General features: G+C 35.1%; 1 protein-coding gene across 1 annotated transcript in view; it reads left to right on the top strand.

Moving 5' to 3' along the window:
- The first annotated feature begins 1,877 nt into the window (after positions 1-1,877).
- Positions 1,878-20,144, top strand: part of SLC2A12 (solute carrier family 2 member 12) — a 63,380-nt gene continuing 45,113 nt past the window's right edge. The window contains exon 1 of the mRNA XM_051997788.1: positions 1,878-2,695. Within this exon, the coding sequence (XP_051853748.1) occupies positions 2,572-2,695 (124 nt within the window). The 5' untranslated portion in view covers positions 1,878-2,571. The remainder of the gene's footprint in view (positions 2,696-20,144) is intronic.

Here is a 20,144-nt window from a genome sequence, read left to right as displayed (position 1 = left end):
ATATATTAATTATTGTGTGTTTTCTGCATTTCTTTATGGACAAGAGATTCTTTTGTGTGTTTTTTTTAATACTTTGGCAAAATAAAAGCTGTTTTATACTCAATACATATTTCCTAACAAAATAATCAATAAAAACTATTCTGTACCCAATGTGCATTTTTTAGGATCATAGACCTGGAACTGAAAACAACATCAAAAGCTGTGGAGTTCAGTCTCCTCATTTTGCATTTGAAGAAATTAAAGCTTAAAAAGCTTAAGTGAATTGCCCCCAAATAACCCAAGAGTAAGCATCAGACACAGAATTTGAGCCCAAAGATTCTGACTTCAGGACTCTTCACTGTACTACACATCTACTACCTTGAGTTTTTGTATGGACCTTTTACTCATACCTGTGGAGACCTGTTGTGGTGATTGTGGTTTTGGGTGTTGTTCAGTTATATCCAACTCTCATTTGGGGTTTTCTTGACAGAGATACCGGAGTGGTTTGCCATTTTCTTTTCTAGATCATTTTACATTTGAGGTAAACTCACTGAGTTTGCTAAACTTACTGAGGCAAAAAAGGTTAAGTGACTTGCTCAAAGTCACACAGTTGGTCTATGTCTGAGTTTAGAGACCTAGGCAAGAGCAGTATTCTGAAATTTCCAGGGTAAACTCTGGTTGGAGATGGGTTATAAACATGTAAACCAAAAAGGGTACTTGTTTCTTACATGCAGAAAAAGTATCCTTCTGACCTTATATATGTCAGAAAATGACTGAAACATCTTGGGAATTTCATACTTAGCTATGATTATTATCTCCTAACCCCTTCTCTCCATTTCTATTTTAATCTTATCCTTCTATTTTTTGTACTAGATAGAGGCAATGTGACGAAATAGAAAGAACATTGAATTAGAAGTTGAGAGACCTGTTTCTATGTCATGAATCTTCTTTTGACTGTGTGACCTAAAACAGTTACACAATCTCTTTAGATCTCATAGTCTTCCTCTATAAAATTGGGATAATAATACTGACACAACTTAACCTCACAAGAGTGTTGTGAGGATCAAGTGAAACTTTATAAAAGTGCTTTGTAAACTATTGTTAGATACATCAATCCCTTCTTGTTCTGTAAGAAGGAATATAGATCTTGGAATTATAGTTTTAGAAATGGAAGAGATCTTAGGGGTCACAGTCTAACCTGCTCATTTTACAGGTGTGGAAACTGAGGTCCAGAGTATTCAGATGACTTGCCAAAGATAAACAGGCAGGGTCCAAACTTGGGTTCTCTCCTAAACACAGCATTGTTTTCCACAGTACCATGATGCCTCCAGAGAGTACTTTCTTGGAACATATTTCATAACAATTTATCTCAGAAGAATTTGGAACTACTCAAGAGATTCAAATATCTAAGAAACAAATCTCATGAAAAAAATTACTGACTTTCTGTGCCCTTATTTCCAGCCTTTTTTAAATCATCATACTCCAAAAGTTAGTACTAAGTGGGTTCAAGGCCCTGAATTGAGTGTTTTTAATTTGGTTTAAAGTGAATCACATTTTCCTTTATTTTCTATCTCATCCTATCTTTCATCGGTCATACCAGGGGCATTACCAATAGTAATTTTTTGATCTTTTCATCCTGATTTCCCTCTACATAAACTGGATGTAACTAGATACAAATGGATTGTATTTCTTGGCTTTAATCTGACATCAAAATACTATCAGTTTTTTTTTTAATCCTCCAGAATCCTTGTGCTTTCTGAGTACCCCTGTTCCTGGACTTCAAAATTTTTGATGAGAAGCTGGAGTGAAAAGAGAGAAATGTGAAAAAAATTAATCAATCAATAAGTATTTATTAGATGTCTATCATATACCAGACACTCTGCTAAGTGAAGGAGTCTATTATTCTGGAATATGGCTTCTCTGTCACCATGAGGAAAAAACTGGGCATGGGTTCGGGGACTGGGATGGAGATTTTAGTGTTCTATTTAAGGTGCTCAGTGTCCCTGGACTAACAGTCCTGGTGAAAATCTGACACTCCTTCCCTCCCTGCTATCTCTTAGCATAACTAGTTCCTTATTCTGCAAGATCTGATACCATCCGCCTCGCTTTAGGAATGGAATTTAAATCTTCTCTGTGTCTGCTCTCTGTCTTTTCCAAAGGTGCAAGGGATACAAGAGGCTTTCAGAGCCACGGTCCAAGGAATGTATCAGAGCTCCTCCATGCAAAAGTGTATTAACCCCTACCTCCAAGTCTTTGCTTAAAGGCCGGAGCAACACTTCCGAAGGATGGCCCACCCCCTGGCCGGTGATAGGCTGCTGAGAATAGCAACAGCTTGTGTCACTGGAAAGGGCAAAGCTTTCTGAAATAGAAACAAAAGTTGTTCACGAATCACTCCGGCTGAGTCTGAAGTTCCCCAGCGGCCCCCCCCCCCCCCCCCCCCACCTCCCCCTAAGTTGTTTCTCCTCCCCCTTCTTCTCCTGTCACAGTCTCTTATACCATGCTGCTATGGGGAAAGTAACTGCTTCAATTTCTGTCGCTAGGATAGGTTCTGGTCTTGCACACTCCGAGGAAAGACTGTAACTTGGAGATGACATGACAATGGTACCTGTTCAAAACGCGGAGGAGCCTGACCGGCTGTGCCAGAAAATGAGAGCGGCTGAGAGTGACTGCAACAACAGCCCGGGCGGCGCTGGGCGGCAGCTTCCCGCTCCGAGAGGTAAAAAGCACCCCCACTCCCCCTCCCAGTCCCCCAAACCGATCTATGGACCCCGGGAGTTTAGCATAGCAAATGGTTACCCTGCTGCCCGAGGATGGCGCACCAGGATGGGACAGGGAGCTAGGCGACTGGGGCTGAATCCCGGAGGTACTGACCTTGTTTAAAGACAAAAGGTGAGCTGCCAGCAAAATCCCGAGGTTACTCTCGGCCCTTTGAGATTTGCCCCAGTAACAATCAATCCTTTGCTTTCATTGCTTGCACTCGGGCGCTGGAATGCATAAATCCTCGTACGGGAAAAGTTTACTACAAAAGTCAGCAAAACCTGTTCGCATCCATCTATCCATCCATTCCCCTCCATCCTCCAGAAAGTGGGGGTGGGGGTGTTTCAGGGAATCCCATTTACCCCCTGGCACAATCACAGTCGCCCCTAAAAAAGCGGATTGTTGGATGACAGTGTCCTAGAGAGCGATGAAGCTCGGTTAAATTTCATGGAAAATACACAGTACAGTCATTCAGGAACATTCTTCCTCCACACACCCCCTTTTTCAAATCTCACACTTGTTCCTATTTGCAGTGACTTTAAGCCTCCTTTTAAAGCCTGGACTGTCTTTTTGGAAGGAAACTTTTCCATTACTTTTGCTCATAAAGTTTGAACTAATTCATTTCAGTTGTCTCCGTGAAAGCAAAGCAACTTTCTTTGGCTCTAAAGTTACTTTGTTTTTTTAGTTTACTTGAAGACATTTCCAATGCCACACAACACGTTTCTGGCTCCTTTTCCTCGATCAGTATGTGCTCAAGGAATGAAATTAATTTTGATAATAGCCAAAGTCTAACATAATTAGATAAATCTGCTGCTGATAATAAAAATCATATTCCATATTCCAAAGACAAGTGGGGGGCATCCTTGCTGACTATGGTGGTATATGTGTCAGAATATAACAGATGTCATAATTTAAGCGATCAGTATCTAACCCTATATAACAACGAGTTTTAATAATGGGATTCTACCATATTTCTGGTTTTTTGAAAAACATCTAGAGTTTAAAAAAAATTCATTGAATACTTGTTTGCTGAATGCTGTCTTCTACTATCAGATCATTCAGATTTAATTATATTTCAGTTTGGTTATTAGGACATCAACATTTCATTTCTCTATAAAAGTCCAGAATATTAACAAAAATTCACACGTGAAAAATAACAATTATGTGATAGAATAAAACATTTTAAAGTATTATGCAATAATTCATTAGGCAGAGAGTTATTGAGTGCCTACTAAGTGTAGTGTGCTATTAGGTACTGGAAAAGATAAGATATATGAGACCAGCCTCTCCTCACAGAAATTCTTGATATAACAAGGGGGATAAGATATGGATAAAATTAACTATAATATGAAGTAGCATATGATAAATGCATAAGAAAGTTAGAATTAAGTTCTATGACTGTTCAGAGGAGGGACAGATCACTTTAGTTAGGGATTAGCAGAGGTGTGCATCAAAGATCTCTATTTTAAACTATGCAGAACTGGGGATGGCAGTGAAAGAAGAAGAAAAACCAAGGATAAAAATAAATATTAATTGACTGATTTTGTGGGGGAAAAGGGTGATATAGTAACTCTCGATTTATTATCATTATCAATTAATAAAAAGTAAGATTCTTCAGGGTAGGAATTATTTTTCTTTGTAACCCAGCACTGAGACAATCCTTTGCCTATAGTAGGCTTTTAAGCTTGTTAAACTGAATAACACATAGAATTTTAAGATGCACAAATAACTTTTAAAATAAATTTTTTGAATTAGATAATACAAATATCATTAATATTATTTTATAGCTCAAGAAATTGAGACAGAGAACTTAAATGAATTATCCAGGTATAACATCACTGATTATGTGCATGGACAAATGTGTACATTGTGTGGAAAATTCAAATTGGAGACTAATGGAAAAATACATTTGGCCTTTGAATTCTTTTTTGTACTTATATTTGATTTTTGAGTGTCTATTATCAGAGAATTCAAAACTCAACCAAAATAAAGAAGTCCCATTGTTAAGACTGAACTCAATAAATGGGAAAGTTCCCCAGATTTTTTATTCTGTATGTCTCCTCACTTATTCCAAATACACACTTTAAATTAGGAGTAAACAGTGTCACTTTTCACAAGTTCCACCCCAAAGTAGAGCTGCCATTTTTCTCTGAGTATATGGCTCGAATCAGTCCTAATGGTTCTAATTCAGAATAAGAATAAATAGAGTAGTAAATTAATAAAGGGGAGAAGATGACAATAACACAAGAAAAAGAATCACCAGGAATGTGAGTAAATTAACTGTGAATAACTGAAAATTTATTATATAATTTTGGTGGTTTTCATAAAGTGGTATATTTTCAATAGTCTCTAAAGCTATATAACTTCATAAATCTCCCAATGCAAAATATAATTCATAAATAATAACTGAAATTTATATACTTGATACTAAATATTATCTCTGCACTTTGCTTATGTCAATATACATACATATCTCCCAAATGTATTGAAATTGAATTATTTTAGTATTAAAAATGGTAGATGGCACAAGTGTTAGAATATTCTATTTATATTTTAAATATATTCATTATTTTTTTCCTTTTTAATGTTTTAAAATTTGCAGTCATTTCAAAAGGGGGGGGACTCTTTTCCTCCCATCCAGATTGAATCCTCCTTATAAATAAAGAAAAGTACCTGATACAGTGACTTCATCTATGTAAATGATATTCTGCCCTCTAGCCCTTTGCCCATCTTCCATGAGGAGGGATGTATGTTTAAATGAAATCATTTATATATACACACACACACACACACACACACACACACACACAAAGAGAGAGAATGAGAGAGAGAGAGAGAGAGAGAAAGAGAGAGAGAGAAAGAAAGAGAGAGAGAAAGAGTAAAAATATTCCTTTAAAATCTTAACTGAATCTTGCCTTGGTTTTTGCCCACAAGATTGGACTATAGTTAAATATGAAAACTAAAATGAAAACTAATAGGAATTTTTCTATATTGCCTAAGACATATGTATCAGTTTATATATGTTGTATGATATGGTTACAGACATATTTTCTATATTAAAGAAAGATGCTCTATAAGACTTACAAGTCATTTAATTTTTTTAGTCTTTAAAATTAACAATGATATTTCTGCTTAATGAGAGGAGTAGAGAAGATTGGTTTCTTGGTCTAGCTATAACAATAACTAGTTGTGTGGCTTTGTGCAAATTAAGCTAACTTCTCTCAATTTCCTCAGCTTTAAAGAGGATAGAGTTTGATTAGAAGATCTCTAAGGTTTTAGCTAACCCCAATATTATTTAAAATAATATTTGCCTAGTTCTTTGAGCTTCCACTTGAAGGAAGCTTCCACTTCCATTCCTTTTATCTTCTCTGTAGTATCTATGACTTTTTCATTTAAGGAATTCAGAACATTGATGATTATCAAGTTCCTAGTAGAGGAAGGTTTCTCAGTTTTTCTGGAGGCAGAAACTGAGGCACAAAGAAAGGTGAATTACACAATGGGGGCAGAGGGATCATGGAATCACAGACTTGAATCTGGAGGGGATTTCAGGGAATATCTAGTCCATCTTTTTTAGTTTGTAGTTTACAGGAATCTGAAATCTAGGTAAGTTAACCAACTTTGCTAAGGTTATGCATACAGTGCTGGTGCCAAGAATAAAATCTCAGTCTTGTGCCCTTTCTACTATGTATACCACCACCACCCATTTCCACTTCATATATTCTCTCCTTGCGGCTTTTCTAAAGTTTTGTTACCACAGTATAAGGACTATTGACTCAAAATATGCTCCTTCATGACCTTGGAGATAAAATGGGAAAAATACTGATTCTAGAGTAAGAGAATTTGATTCAGATCCTGTGTGAATTACCTGTGTGAATTTTGGCAAATGACTTGGTTTATTCATGTGTAAATGAAGGAATTGAATTAGATGGCCTTGAAGGCTCTTTGTATCTCAAGTTCCATGATTATTCATATAATCCTTCTCCCCAATTATTCTCATTCTCTCTCTTTCTCTCTCTCTCTCTCTCTCTCTCTCTCTCTCTCTCTCTCTCTCTCTCTCTCCTTTTGATATGTCTCTGTCTTTGTCTCTCTTTCTCTTTTGATATGTCTTTGTGTCTTTTCTGTCTCTATCTCTCTCTTTTTAATTGTATGTCTCTATCTTTCTGTTTTCCTGAATCTGTCTCTCTTTTGCTATCTTTGTCTTTCTGTGTATCTCTCTCTGTGTCTCTATTTCTCTTTGACTCTGTCTCTGACTTTGTCTCTGACACTTTCTTTGTGTCTGTTTCTCTCTCATCACAGAAGCCAAAATTCGTAGCGACTAGGACATTGAATGACTTGGAATCAAGAAAATCTGGGTTTGTACCTTCTCTCTTACCAACTTTTATTACTTTGTGACCTTGGATAAGGTCACTTTTGAACTTTTTTTTTTAATTTTGAAAGATTTAGTTTCCTCATGTATAAAATTAGGAAAGTGAGCTAAACAATCTCTGAGGTCTCATTAAGCTCTAGAACTATGATATGATTTTTTTCTTCCATTGTTTTTTCCCTCTTTTTCCTTCTAGAAAAGTAAGAAATATCATATGCAGTATTCTATTCATTACACGTATAACTCCATCTTGTTTCAAACCTGTGGGACTTTCCTGCAGGACACTCCTGTAATATCGAATGCTGCATTCACAAAGGGGATGGTCCTTCAGATGAACTTCTAAAGTTCAGTGGAATTGGTGAGAGGCAGGGCAATGTACCAAATTTCTGGTGGTGAATGGGATGCAGCACTTGGCATTACATGACTGTCCTCCTATAAATTACTTTGAGCTGTAGATGGGAGTGAGATTATACATGTATGCAAGGTTATAACTTCACAATTTCTGGCTTCTGAGTCAAGCCCAAAGACTGATAGAATTTAGTCAACTTAGACACACATATTTCAGATGAAGCTTTGTTTATAGAGGCTACAATACAAGAAGGCTTCACCATAATTCCATGATTCAAAACAAGAGACATTATCAACTAGCCCTATATATGAATATGAATGATGAATCAGGACCTTTTAAGAACAAATTTTCAATTATAGGAGGCTTATGTGGTTTATTATCTAAGCATATTTAAGCACTTAAAAATTAATTGCTGCATATACAACTTGAATCACAGCTTCACCAGTAGCATTTTTCTAATAAAAGTTAGTTTAACTTGTGGCTAATAAAGTTCTATGATCTTTGTTAGACTGCATTTTGATGTATCTCATTTACAGTTGCCTGAGAGAGTTGAGGGTTGGGCTTCAATTTTGAGGAGGGAGTGCCTTCCCCAAAGTGTTTGAAAAAGGGTTCTTTCTATAAAATTTTATAAGTTGGATTGAATCTGAGTTGTTTCCTAAAAAGAGATGATTGTTGAATGAAGTGTAATCATGAGGGCTTTTAGAATTAAATTCGGATTTAAATGATTAGAAATTGGATTAAATTTTTTCTTTCACTTGGAGACTCTCCACCTTCCCCTCCCAATACATGTTTAGGATACATTTCTTGCTGACTTCTCCAATAAATGCAATGTTCTAAGTAAGGTGAGGTAAAATCTTGTGAGATACTTCCCGACTTGATAAGTTGAGAAAGATATCTTCACAAAACATTTTCAAAAATGTGGTGTTGTTTTCCTAAATGATCTGGATTTACTTATGACACAAAAATGTTTCTCCCCTTATTTGGTATATTGGTATCCAGTTTTCCCTTAGGTTTATCTCAGGTACCATCTCTTATTCAAAGCCTTTTCTGATATCCCTAGTTCTTTGGACTCTGTCTCTGGAAATTTCTTTGTTTTTACTTTATTTGTATGCATGTTGTATTCTTTATTCCCAATAGAATGCAAACTCCTTGAGAATAGAGGTTTGATTTTTGTCTCTATCAAAACAGTGTTGTGTTGTGGTGTTGAAGTGAGATAAGTGCTGCATTTGAGATCAGACAATCTTTTCAATTCTGGCTCTACCCCTTATTACTTTTATGACACTGGGCAAATCACTTACACTGTTCTGAGCCTCTGTTTTCTCATCTGAGGAATGCCAGATGACTTGAAGTTTATAATCATTTGATACATAATAGATGCTTAATAAATAGTTAGATATGATAAAAATCTTTGATTTGGAAGAGCCATTTTGTAAGGGACAATTTCAGTGCTGTTCTAGTCTCTCTAAAGTAGCTGGGTCATTTTTCATAAATCATGAATGATGGTTTACATAAAGCTGATTTTAGGGTCTTCTAAAAGTAGCAATTTTTAAATTATAAATTATTTTAATTAAGAAAATAGAAAAATATAACCATTTATTTGATTTATAATAGTATGGTATTTATTTTTGAGATAAATAAAATGTATTTTTTAAAAAAAAGTGTTCCTTCCCTAAGGGATTGAATGCTTCTTCAGGAATCCTCATGACTCATTCTAGTTTGCCATCATGTATATAGCGATATATTCCAATATTTCTAGTCCTTGATCTTTTTGGTTTATAATTCTAAAAAGAAAGTGAGAAAAAATTCAAAATAAATTTTTTTTAAAAAAGGTGAGGAAGATGGATAATGACATTTGAGAATCTTCCCTTAAGTGAAACCCCTGATTCAGAAATGAAATGCTATTTTTGTTTTGTTTTTAAGGGAGGCATAGTTACAAATAACATCTACTTTGTGATAAGGGTTTCAATATAAATGGGATATTTTAATGTATTTAGAAAAAAATGTAGGAAACTCCAAAGCAGGATCACAGAAAGATCATTTCATGGAACAGAATTTCCAAGTTCTAAAACAAAAGGCATTCAAGCATTCACTGGGAAGATACTGATGTTTTGGGTTAAAAGGGGTGGCATTTTTACTGTCTTATATTTCTCTGGTATCACTAAACCAGATCAACCCTTTTGGACTTTTAACTCTGATACTATATCATTGCTTGGAGGTGAACCTGGATATTGGGAGATTGTATTAGGATAGAATAAGCTCTCAACATTCCTACCAAGAAGTTTGAGAAATTTAGTTAAATTTTGAGAGACTTCAATAGAAGGTTGCCCACTGAAAGATTTTTATTATTTTTTCCTTGTCATAACAATTTCTGAAGACCATCAATAAAACCTAGAACTGTAGCAATCCTACACTGATGTAATTGTGAACCTGTAAACTGTGGATTACCTCAGAGGCCACTTACTTGCTATTTGATCTTGTGATTTCTTCTTCCTAGAAAAATGGGGAGGGGGGAAGATTAGAATATATGATCCCTAAAGTTCCTTCCAGCACTGGCATGGTTCATTTGCATTCGTTAATGCAGATAACATTGATTTTTCTCTTTTCTGATCATCTATATTATTTAGCTATATGTCCTGTTCATTAAAGCAAATTGGTTGAGTTTTCAATCTTTACAGTATTAGATGCTATTGCCTCATATGTCTTTCACATATTGTGGAAGTTTTGGCTATCGATGAAATTTCCGCTCAACAAGGAATATTGGATTTGGAATAAGAGGATTTAAGTTTGAATCTCAATTCTTTCACTTATGACCTAGGTAAACCTAGATAAAACATTTAACATCTTGGGGCCTTAGATCCTCGTCTAAAATTGTAGGAATAAACAACATGGTCTCTTTTATCTCTAAATCTATGATCCTATAATCCTGAGTACTTACCACATGCTAGGTGCTTATTAGATCTAGAAACATGAATAAAAACAAATCAAATAGTTCCTGCCCTCAAGAAGTAAACATTCTATTAGGTGATTAGAATATACATAAATACATAAATAAATAATTTGAGGAGAATGAGAGCATTAAAAACTTAAGATAATCAGAAAAAGTTTATGTGGTACTTAAACTAAACTTTGATAGAAACTATGGATTCTCAGAAGTTGAAGTAATAAGGGAGTACATTCCAGATACAAAAAAGAATACATGCAAAGATACTGCCAGGAAGTTGAATGTTGAGTTTGGGAACAGTAAGGACATTATGAGCTATTTAGAGACTGGCATTATAGATTAGCTCAACAAAAACATATGAAGGTTCTGTGATATTTTCAGTGTATGAGATTCCTGTTGTAAGAACTTCCTCTAGAAGGGTAGAACACAAATTGGTGTTCATCTATGATTTAGTGAATCCCAGGAATAGGTTTGAAGCTGATAAGGAGTAAATAATCCCTGATAACAAATAAACATAGTCAAGTAAAGCATATTCACACAGTAGTTATGTTCATTTCTCTTTGTTCACCTTGAGACTATCACTGCTCTATCAGGCGGTAGGAAACATGCTTCTTTGGTAGGTGATCCATAGTTGTTATTTGTCATTGCTTAATGAAAATTCTTATGTCTCTTTCAAAGTTTGGTACAGTAAAGAATTATTGTGTAAATTGTTCTCATGGATCTGCTTACTTTAGTCTACATTAATTCATGCTTGCCAAGATTTCTTTGAAGTGATCTACTTCATCATTTCTTACGACACAATGCTGTTCCATTACATGCATATGTTATTGTTTCTTTAACCATTCTCCAATCTATGGAGACCCCTTTAGAATTTGGTTCTTTGTTTTTTGTTTGGGGTGTGTGTGTGTGTGTGTGTGTGTGTGTGTGTGTGTGTGTGTTGATTATACTTGTGCATATATATGTTCAATTTTTCTTAGATAAGAGTGAGACTCATTGGATGCCTGATCAAATCTTCTCTTCAAACTCTAAGAATATAACCAAATACACCCCTAGGTCTTTCATTTTTCTTATTTAATTTCCTCAATAATCTTTGAAAGCATTAAGGCTATGAAGAGACACTTGTTTCTTCCTTCTTTATTAGATGTTAGCTCTGTATCATTGTAATTTTCTTCCAGTTGATCAATGAAATTTCCCTTTCAGTTTTCTCTTGACTTGTGTATATTCAGCTTTGATCTTTTCATTTAAAAATGCTTTAAAGTTTCCAATTCCATTAGATTCCATTCCCCTTCTCGCTACCCCTGTTGAATTATGCTCACTTTTTCAGGTAAGGATTTTTACATTCTATGGAAGGAAAAAGCCTTATCATTTATCAGCCCAAAAGTAGATTGTGCTTTCTGAAACTAATCTCCATTAGAGATTTTCAAGACAAGATTGAATGATATTTAAAAAATTTTAAAAATGAATTATAAGGAACATTATAATGGAATGCTGATAAATTCTCTTCCAACTTTGGAATTCTCTGAGTGAATGAAAACTGTCTTCAATAATTACCTAAGTGATTTATAACTAAAACGAACTTGCTACAGAAATTATTATGCAATATATTCTAAGTAAATTATTTTTTAAAAAATTGGAGATTGTAATCTATTTAGGATCAATCATGTCACTCTATTAAAGCAGATAATTGAAAGCATATAATCATCATTACATTTTATATCATGCTTTATGGTTACAAAATGACTTCTGTGCTTTATATTTTTTATCCTCATAACTAACAGTGAGGATGGCACAAATATTATTATCCTCATTTTATAGATGAGAAAACTGAGGTTTAGAAAGTTGAAATGACTTTATCCAATGTGAAGTAAATCTGGGATTCATATTTCAAGTCCAGTATTTTTTTCTATGTATAATAAATGCTTCTTGTCTTGATTAAATCTTTATAATATTACTTATTTTGTATATACACACATGAGAGGCAGTATATCATGATGATCTAAGAGCCAACCTTGGAATAAAAGAGATCTGAATTCAAGTCCAGCCTTTGAGATATACTTGTTGGGTGGCCATGATAACCTGTAACTATGATTCAGGGAAGTGTCTACGATTATAGTTATATCCACGATTATAGTTATAGAGGAGTTGTTGTTCTGCATATATGAGAAAGTATCCATATCTGAGAGTTTCCTATATAAAAAATCACACGTCCTGACAATAACAAACAAATAAATATAGATACATTGTATAGGGTAAAGGGAGGAAGAAGAGAAGAAAAATTGTATCTTTTTAGAATCTCAGCACTATTTACCTTTTTTTTTTTTTTAATGAATATCAAACCTAGGGAGATGAACCCTTCCCATGATGTCTAAAAGAGTAATCAAATGCCAAATTTCTTATCATTAAAATATTGGTAATAAGTGGGAATTTTTATACATAGAAATAAACACTGATGACACACAAATATATCCCTAAATTTGTTGTTTCCTGCCAACACATCTCATATATTTGGAGTGCATTCCACCTCCATTTCTTACAATTCTCTTCTTCCCTCATGGTTTAGCTCAGGTGTCACTTCTTATGAAAAGCCTATCCTCATCCTTATGGTTTTTAATGTTTTCTCTGTGCTCTGTATTGACTTATCTAAGTGTAAAGAGAGAAATTCTACTTGTGATGGCACTTGTGTAATCATGGACTCAAGTGTAATAATCATACATCTAAGGCATCAATGGTCTCTCTCACCAATACTCTATCTGTCTCCTGTGGTGACCTCACTTCCCACTCAACCCCTTTGTTCTGGTAAAAAAATAATTTTAATCTTTTAAAAGCTCACAGGCAAATTCTATGCTTTCTCTTCCATCTTGGCTTTTGTCAAAGGGAGTAAGGTGTCTTTTTTTCTTAAAGCCAAAAGAAACTCCCAATCCCCAACTGTCCTTTTTGCCATCCTTAATCATATAAGTCAAGCTGTCACTTTTTCTATTGAAGAGAATAAAAAACATGAAACAATCGAGGAATAGATTATTTGGATCACTAGCTGACTCAGAGCTGCAACTCATAGGTAACACAATAGATTTCTCTGCCATTACTCTTCCCCTCTCCAGAAAAGGAAGATTGAAAATGAGTGTATTGGACAGGTAACTAAGACAGTTCTTTCAGAGGGAATAGAGAAGGGAGAAAGGAAGATGCCATTGATTTGTATTTAGTTCATCCTCTAAACTGCATTCAAAATCTTCCTTTCCCAGAGTTCACATTTTCAACTTAATAATATCACTGCTTCTGTAACCTTCAGACAAAAGACTGTTGGCTATTCTAAGTATTCCAAATTTAGTCCTGGTAGCATGCTTACTGTTGAACCCATTTGTGTGTATGTATGTGTGTGTGTGTGTGTGTGTGTGTGTGTGTGTGTGTGTGTTGTGTGCTGTATCCTCTCAGTAAAACATAAGCTTCTTTAGGACAGAGACTTTGTCATTTCTGTTTATGTATTCCTTGAACCTAGTATGATGCTTAAAAGATATATTAAATTGAATAAAACTGTATATACTTAAGACTGTGAAAATATTGGACTTTTAAAAGCTACAAATGACATTGATTAATGATAGAAAAAGAAATAAAATTGAATTTTGGCCATAAGTCAACTTTGAACTTTTTTTAGAATGACCATGTTTTATTTTTAAAAAGCAGAATTAATCTAGACTTTAAGTTTTAGTTACTTGAAAGTAGAACTGATACAAAATTGTGGGAAAAGATTTCTTGCCATTCAAAAAAAGTACTGGACACTTGTCATAAAATGGTGTTATTTTATGCCTCATGTTTTTAAATGTTCTTTCATTTAATTTTCTTCTACTAATGATGATAACAGATATCTTTTAACACACTGAAGTATTCCTACATCTCTTTTAGCCAAAAAAATATAGCATAAGCTATGGCATGGGTCATATCAGTGTTGACTGAACAAAAGATGTAAACAGGGTATGTTTAAGAGAGAAGAGATGACATTATTTGGATATGTCTTAGAAACTTTATCAAAAGGAAGGTTTCAAATACAACAAATTATTCCATCACTCATTATATTCTACCACCCTCTTTTAAGAGAAAAAAACTGTCTAAAAATCATAAATATAAAAAAGTTCTTATTTAAAATGAAGATCTTAATGGAAAAAAAAATCATACTCACACTAATTGACATCTTTTACCATGGATTTTAAAAAATTCCCCTTCAAAGCCCTACACATTTAAAAAGACACAGAGATATTGAACATAGGTCCACAGGAGAAATAATAAGAATTGTAAGTTGCTTCTACATTATATTCTGTGGGGCATAAATGGGTTGCAACATATTACCAGAGAAGATTTAAGGGAAGCTGAGTAAAACACCTTCAGAAAAATATATGATAAGAAGAGGAAGTGAGCTTGTGCCATATTGAAGGTGAAGGAGAACAGATAGATGGCTTGAGGGTTCACTTGTTATACATACTGTGTGAAGAGATCAGAGGACAGAATTAGAAGCAATGAATGGGGGTTGCAAAGAGACAAATTCATCTTGATATAATGGAGAAAATTTCCTTAAAACTAGTAATGCACCAAAGTAATGGATAGTCTTAGAAAAAGGCAAGTTTTACCTCATTGGAAACCTCAAAGGAAAACTGGGACAACCATATGTCAGGTATGTTGTAACAGAAATTTCTTGTTCAGGTATGGGTTGGATTAAATGGCTTTTAAGATCCTTTTTTGCCTTGAGATTCTGTGATTCCATAATCTAGGTCCTTGTTGGGACCTCTGTGGGCATCTTTAATTGTCACAAAAAAAATAAGGAAAATTGTATGGTCTGTACCAAAGAAAAAAAAACTCATCATTATGAGTCATTCATTCAATATCATTCAATGAGAAAAACTCATATCATTAAAGTCACAAGATACATTGAAATATATCCCATTATAGATTATTGCAGGATGAAGTATTTTGAGAGGAGAGAATGAATCAGGAGGTAGGAGAAGGGAGAAGCACAGAGATTAGGGATTAAATTGTAGGATAAAAACAGCTGAAATGTAGGTAGAATATCCTTGGAATTCTTAGAGAAATATTCAGTCATATTCCTAGGTTACCTTGAGTAATAATGTTACTTAATCATTTAACCTTTTAAAGGCTCAATTTCCTTATGTGTAAAGTAGGGGGTTCTTCTACATAATCTTAAAAGTCATTTCTAGTTGTAAAAATATACGATCCTCTCATTCTATGTCATATGACCTTAGAAAGTTACTTGACCAGGACTGGACTAAACCCCTAACTGTGACATTATTTATTAAAACCAAGCTTCACACTAAAGTAAATTCATTGAAGTTGCTCTTCCAAACCAGTGTTAATAGTGTAAGATGTTGAAAGATGAAGGAAGCATTAATATGAAGTATAGTGAAAATTTAGGATGGCTTTAAAAAATAACTTAAGCCTCTAAGGACATAGAATTCCTGAAACCCAACTTCAAAGACTTCTAAGTCTAAACTGAACCTGAAGAGGAATCTCTTCTTCAACACATCTGACAAGTGGTTATGCAGGAATTGGTTGAAGACCTCCAGTGAAGTGAAATCTACCGTCTTCCAAGACTTAATTCCATTTTCAGACAGAAATGTTTTGTTTGAAGACTTCCAATGAAGTGGAGCCGATCCTCTTCCAAGGCTGCTTATTTCACTTTAGTACAGATCTAATTATTGGGATCCTTATCCTTATATCAAACTTTGTCTACCTCTGCAATAATGACCTTTTCATCATGAGAGTTCTTTAGATATTAGAAGGCACAATCATGTTTCACTTAAGGCTTCTCTTTTCTAACTTGGTTGGTAAAACAAGGGATAGAGGAGGGAGAATGAAAAGAATGGAGGGAAAGAGGAGAAGGAAGAACTGAGCAATCACTGTCAACCTTAGGGAGGTTCCAAAATAAATATCGACTATGAGGTCATATTTTCTCAATTCATTTAGATTTTAACAAGTTATCTATTACAAGGTGAGAGGCTAGAGTAGATAGAGGGAATCAGTAACATATGGTTTAAACTCCACCTTCTGCTACACACTGGCTATGTAAGCTGTTGAAATGACTTAATCTTTCAAGGGCCTAAGCCATTCTCCAAGACAGTAGGTCCCCAAATACTTGCTAATCAGTACTGGCAGAGAAAATCCACTTATAAAATCATTATGTTAAAAGTATTATGTTAACAAGATAAAATGTCCTTACCATCAAGAATCTTACATTCAAGGACAAGGTTGAGGATAAACTTCAAAATGTTTAGCCCCATGCCAGAATTCTCCTTCTGGGCATTGTGTGGTGCTCAATATCTAGATCTGGCCTATTTACCTAAAAAGGGGGGATATGGGTGCAAATATGGAAAAGTCTATGACTATAACCCTTGACACCAATGGAATTCCACCAATCCCTGTTTGCATTGGCTTAGTAAATCTATAGTTACCTTGGTCTGTGTAGCTTTAACTCCTTCAATTATAGTCCATTGCCTAACTAAACCAAGTTTTTGTTTTTCTTCTGCTTGCTTAGATTATTTCCATATGGAATATCACTTCCCTACATAATTTCAGAATATTTAGGTAGGATAGTGAAGTGGAAAGTTCTCATGTTTTATGCCTTTTTTATATGAATGGATGAGTATACTAAATTAGTTTGTCAATAGTCTCTAAAATTGATCAACAATGTGAGACCTTGTCTATTCTCGGAAATCTCCAAACTTGACTAGTATCTCTGGGTGGTATGGAAACTGGCCAAACCTTCTATGACCAAGAGTCATACCATGTTTCCCTGATAATAAGACATTGTCTTATTATTTTTTTGGACAGAAAAACACCAGAGGGCTTATTTTCAGGGGAGGGCTTATTTTAATGAACATTGACAGCAATTTTAATAAACAGGTAAATGTGAACAAAAAAAAGTACCTTTATTCAATAATGATCATGTCATTTTCTTCAACAACATCGTCATGTGTCCATACCCTGAATTCCATCCTGGATGTCTTGCGCCTCTATTTCCTTCAGAAGAAGGAATCTGTCATGTCCAGCAATATAGCTCTCTTTAAATGAACATGTCTTATCCAGGTAACCTGCTCGTAGTGCCTTGGCGACACAGCTGTCAGTAATTTTATCCCATGACTTCTTCACCCAAGTCATGACTTCTTGCAGACAGGGCTTCACAAAGTTTCCACGCTGATTTCTTTCCATTCTGTTTTCAATGTAGTCATTGACTTCCATGCGCAAATGGTCTTTGAATGGCTTGTTTATTGCAATATCAAGGGTCTGGAGATAGGCAGTCATTCCTGCAGGAATCATTACTTGATCTGTTCTTCAAGGAGGTTCTTCATTTCTTTAGTGCGGTGAGTGCTGGCTGAGTTCTTCTTTTATCCTCCATCATGCCCCCTGAGTTCTTCCTTTATCCTCCATCATGCCCCTTTTATCCTCCATCATGCCCCCTCACTCCCGCTTACATACCGGGTTTTTATGTTGTCCTGCCTCAGCTCTCCTCCATGGCACTGCTCACAATGGTACCAGCAAACAAATCACTGGGGAAGAACAGGATGACGTGCTCACTGCTGCAGCTCTGATTGGATGCAGCTCGGAGCACGGCGTGCGTTTCACCCGGGGGGGGTGGGGTGTGTGGAGACAGTGCATGCAGAGGGTACTGTAATGTAGCGTGTAGTGCAGGGGATCACCTTCACTACAGTAGCAATCTCAATAGGGCTTATTTTCGAGGAATCTTGCACAGTAAGGGGAGGGCTTATTTTCGGGCTAGGTCTTATTATCGGGGAAACACGGTAATTGTTGATCTTGGCTAGAGCTTATTAAAACAGTCCCATTTATACAGAATTTCATTTGTATATTAGATGCCCAGTAAAAATCTGTGTAATGACAATGAAAAATAATATAATCCCTATGAGTGTCAAATGAGTTAGCTGGCTACGATCAGTGCTATATGTAGTCATGATATAATATTTAAGAAATATGACATAAATGCTATAATGTACGAATTTTTACATATATGTTTTGTTTTATATATATATATATATATATATATATATATATATATATATACAGTTCTGTGTGATGCTAACCTAGGATATGCTATTTGAATGAGTCTGCTGATTGAACTGAAGGGCAGGATGGAATAAAAATTGTTTGAATGAATGCCGCCTTGCTTAAATGTATAGCAATGTCACTAGTTTAGCCTGTCTTTATGTAGCAATGGATGGGTAGGCTTATCTTTTACATTTGTAAGTATTCAGATTCTGATAATTCTTGGCCAAAAATTGGCTGTGTGTGTGTGTGTGTGTGTGTGTGTGTGTGTGTGTGTGTGTGTGTTTGAAGAAGATAATTACAGAATTCTAGAACTAGAAAGGATATGAGTCCTTTTAGGACTAATTGGACAATAATCCAATTTACTCATTTTGCAGAAAAGAGAATTAAGGTCTAGAGAATTTTCTAGAGTTTTGCAGTCATCTAGTGACCTGTGCTAGGTCAAAAAACATTGGACTCTTGGCTTCAAACCCAGGGCTCTTTCTTGTCTCCCTACTTATAGAATTTGTATATACTTTTTTGTAAGCTTTTGGAATCAGTAAATAAGTCTTTGCCAAAAGCCTAACAGGATGAATAGTTCCATGGGCACTTGGGTCAGGAGGAAAGGAATTAAAATATTGTGAGAAACTCAATGTTTCATGTACTGTGCCAATAATATTCATTTCATCTAACTGGCTATGAGGAATAGACAACAAAGCTATTACTGTAGTAACTAATACAGTCACCGGCAAAGGATTGTTTACATTCTGTTTTCTATGTCTTTTTGCTGAGGATTTTCTATAATGCCTCTTGCTTATTATAATCTTCTTGCAATCCTCCTCAGACTTCTTTAAAGGATTTGTTTTTGTCTCTGTCTCCTGGCTTCTGTGACTGTCTTCAAAGTAAAATCCTGCCTTCTGCTAGAAATCTTTCTTGAACCCCCTAAATTATCTCTAATTTATTCTGTATGTATCTTGTTTATTCATAATTGTTTGCATGTTGCCCTTCCCCATTAAGTCATGAGCTCACTGAGGGCAGAGACTAGTTTTGTCTCTCTTTGTAGCCTTAGTGCTTAGCACAGTGCCTGGCATCTAGCAGGGACTTTATAAATACATGTCATTATTGGATTGATCAGGATCAAGAGGATGAAAAGAGAGAAGGTAAAAGATCCTTGACCATGAACTATTCTAAGAGGCAAGGTTTTATCAGGGAGGTGGCAAAGTACCTTGGCAAAATGCCCAAACAAGATAACTAATGATAATTTAGGATAATTAAAGTGAAATACAACCTTGATCTCTATTCCCTGGAATAAACTCTCCCTTCTCACCTCTGAATCTTAGAATTCCTAAACTCCTTCAAGACTCAGCTCATTGCTATCTTCCACAGAAGTCTTTTCTGCACCCTAGCCCACATCTGCTAATCTCCGTCCCTCCAAGATTACCTTACATCTATTTTGTGCATTAATTTGTATATAAACATATATGTAAATTTTGTCTTTCCATTAGCATGGAAGATGCTTGTGAATAGAAACTGTTTTTCCTTTCTTAGTATTGTCAGTTCTTTATTTATTTCTTTATTTTTTATTATAGCTTTTTATTTCCAAGATATATGCATAGGTAATTTTTCAGCATTGACCCTTGGAAAACCTTCTGTTCTAACTTTTCTCCTCCTTCCCCCTACCCATTCCCCCAGATGGTAGGTAGATGAATACATATTAA

The sequence above is a fragment of the Antechinus flavipes genome, chromosome 4 (assembly GCF_016432865.1).
Source record: "Antechinus flavipes isolate AdamAnt ecotype Samford, QLD, Australia chromosome 4, AdamAnt_v2, whole genome shotgun sequence".
Lineage (NCBI taxonomy): Eukaryota > Metazoa > Chordata > Mammalia > Dasyuromorphia > Dasyuridae > Antechinus > Antechinus flavipes.
The sequence above is the reverse complement of the archived record's forward strand: the minus strand, read 5'-3'. Positions and strand labels throughout refer to the sequence as shown.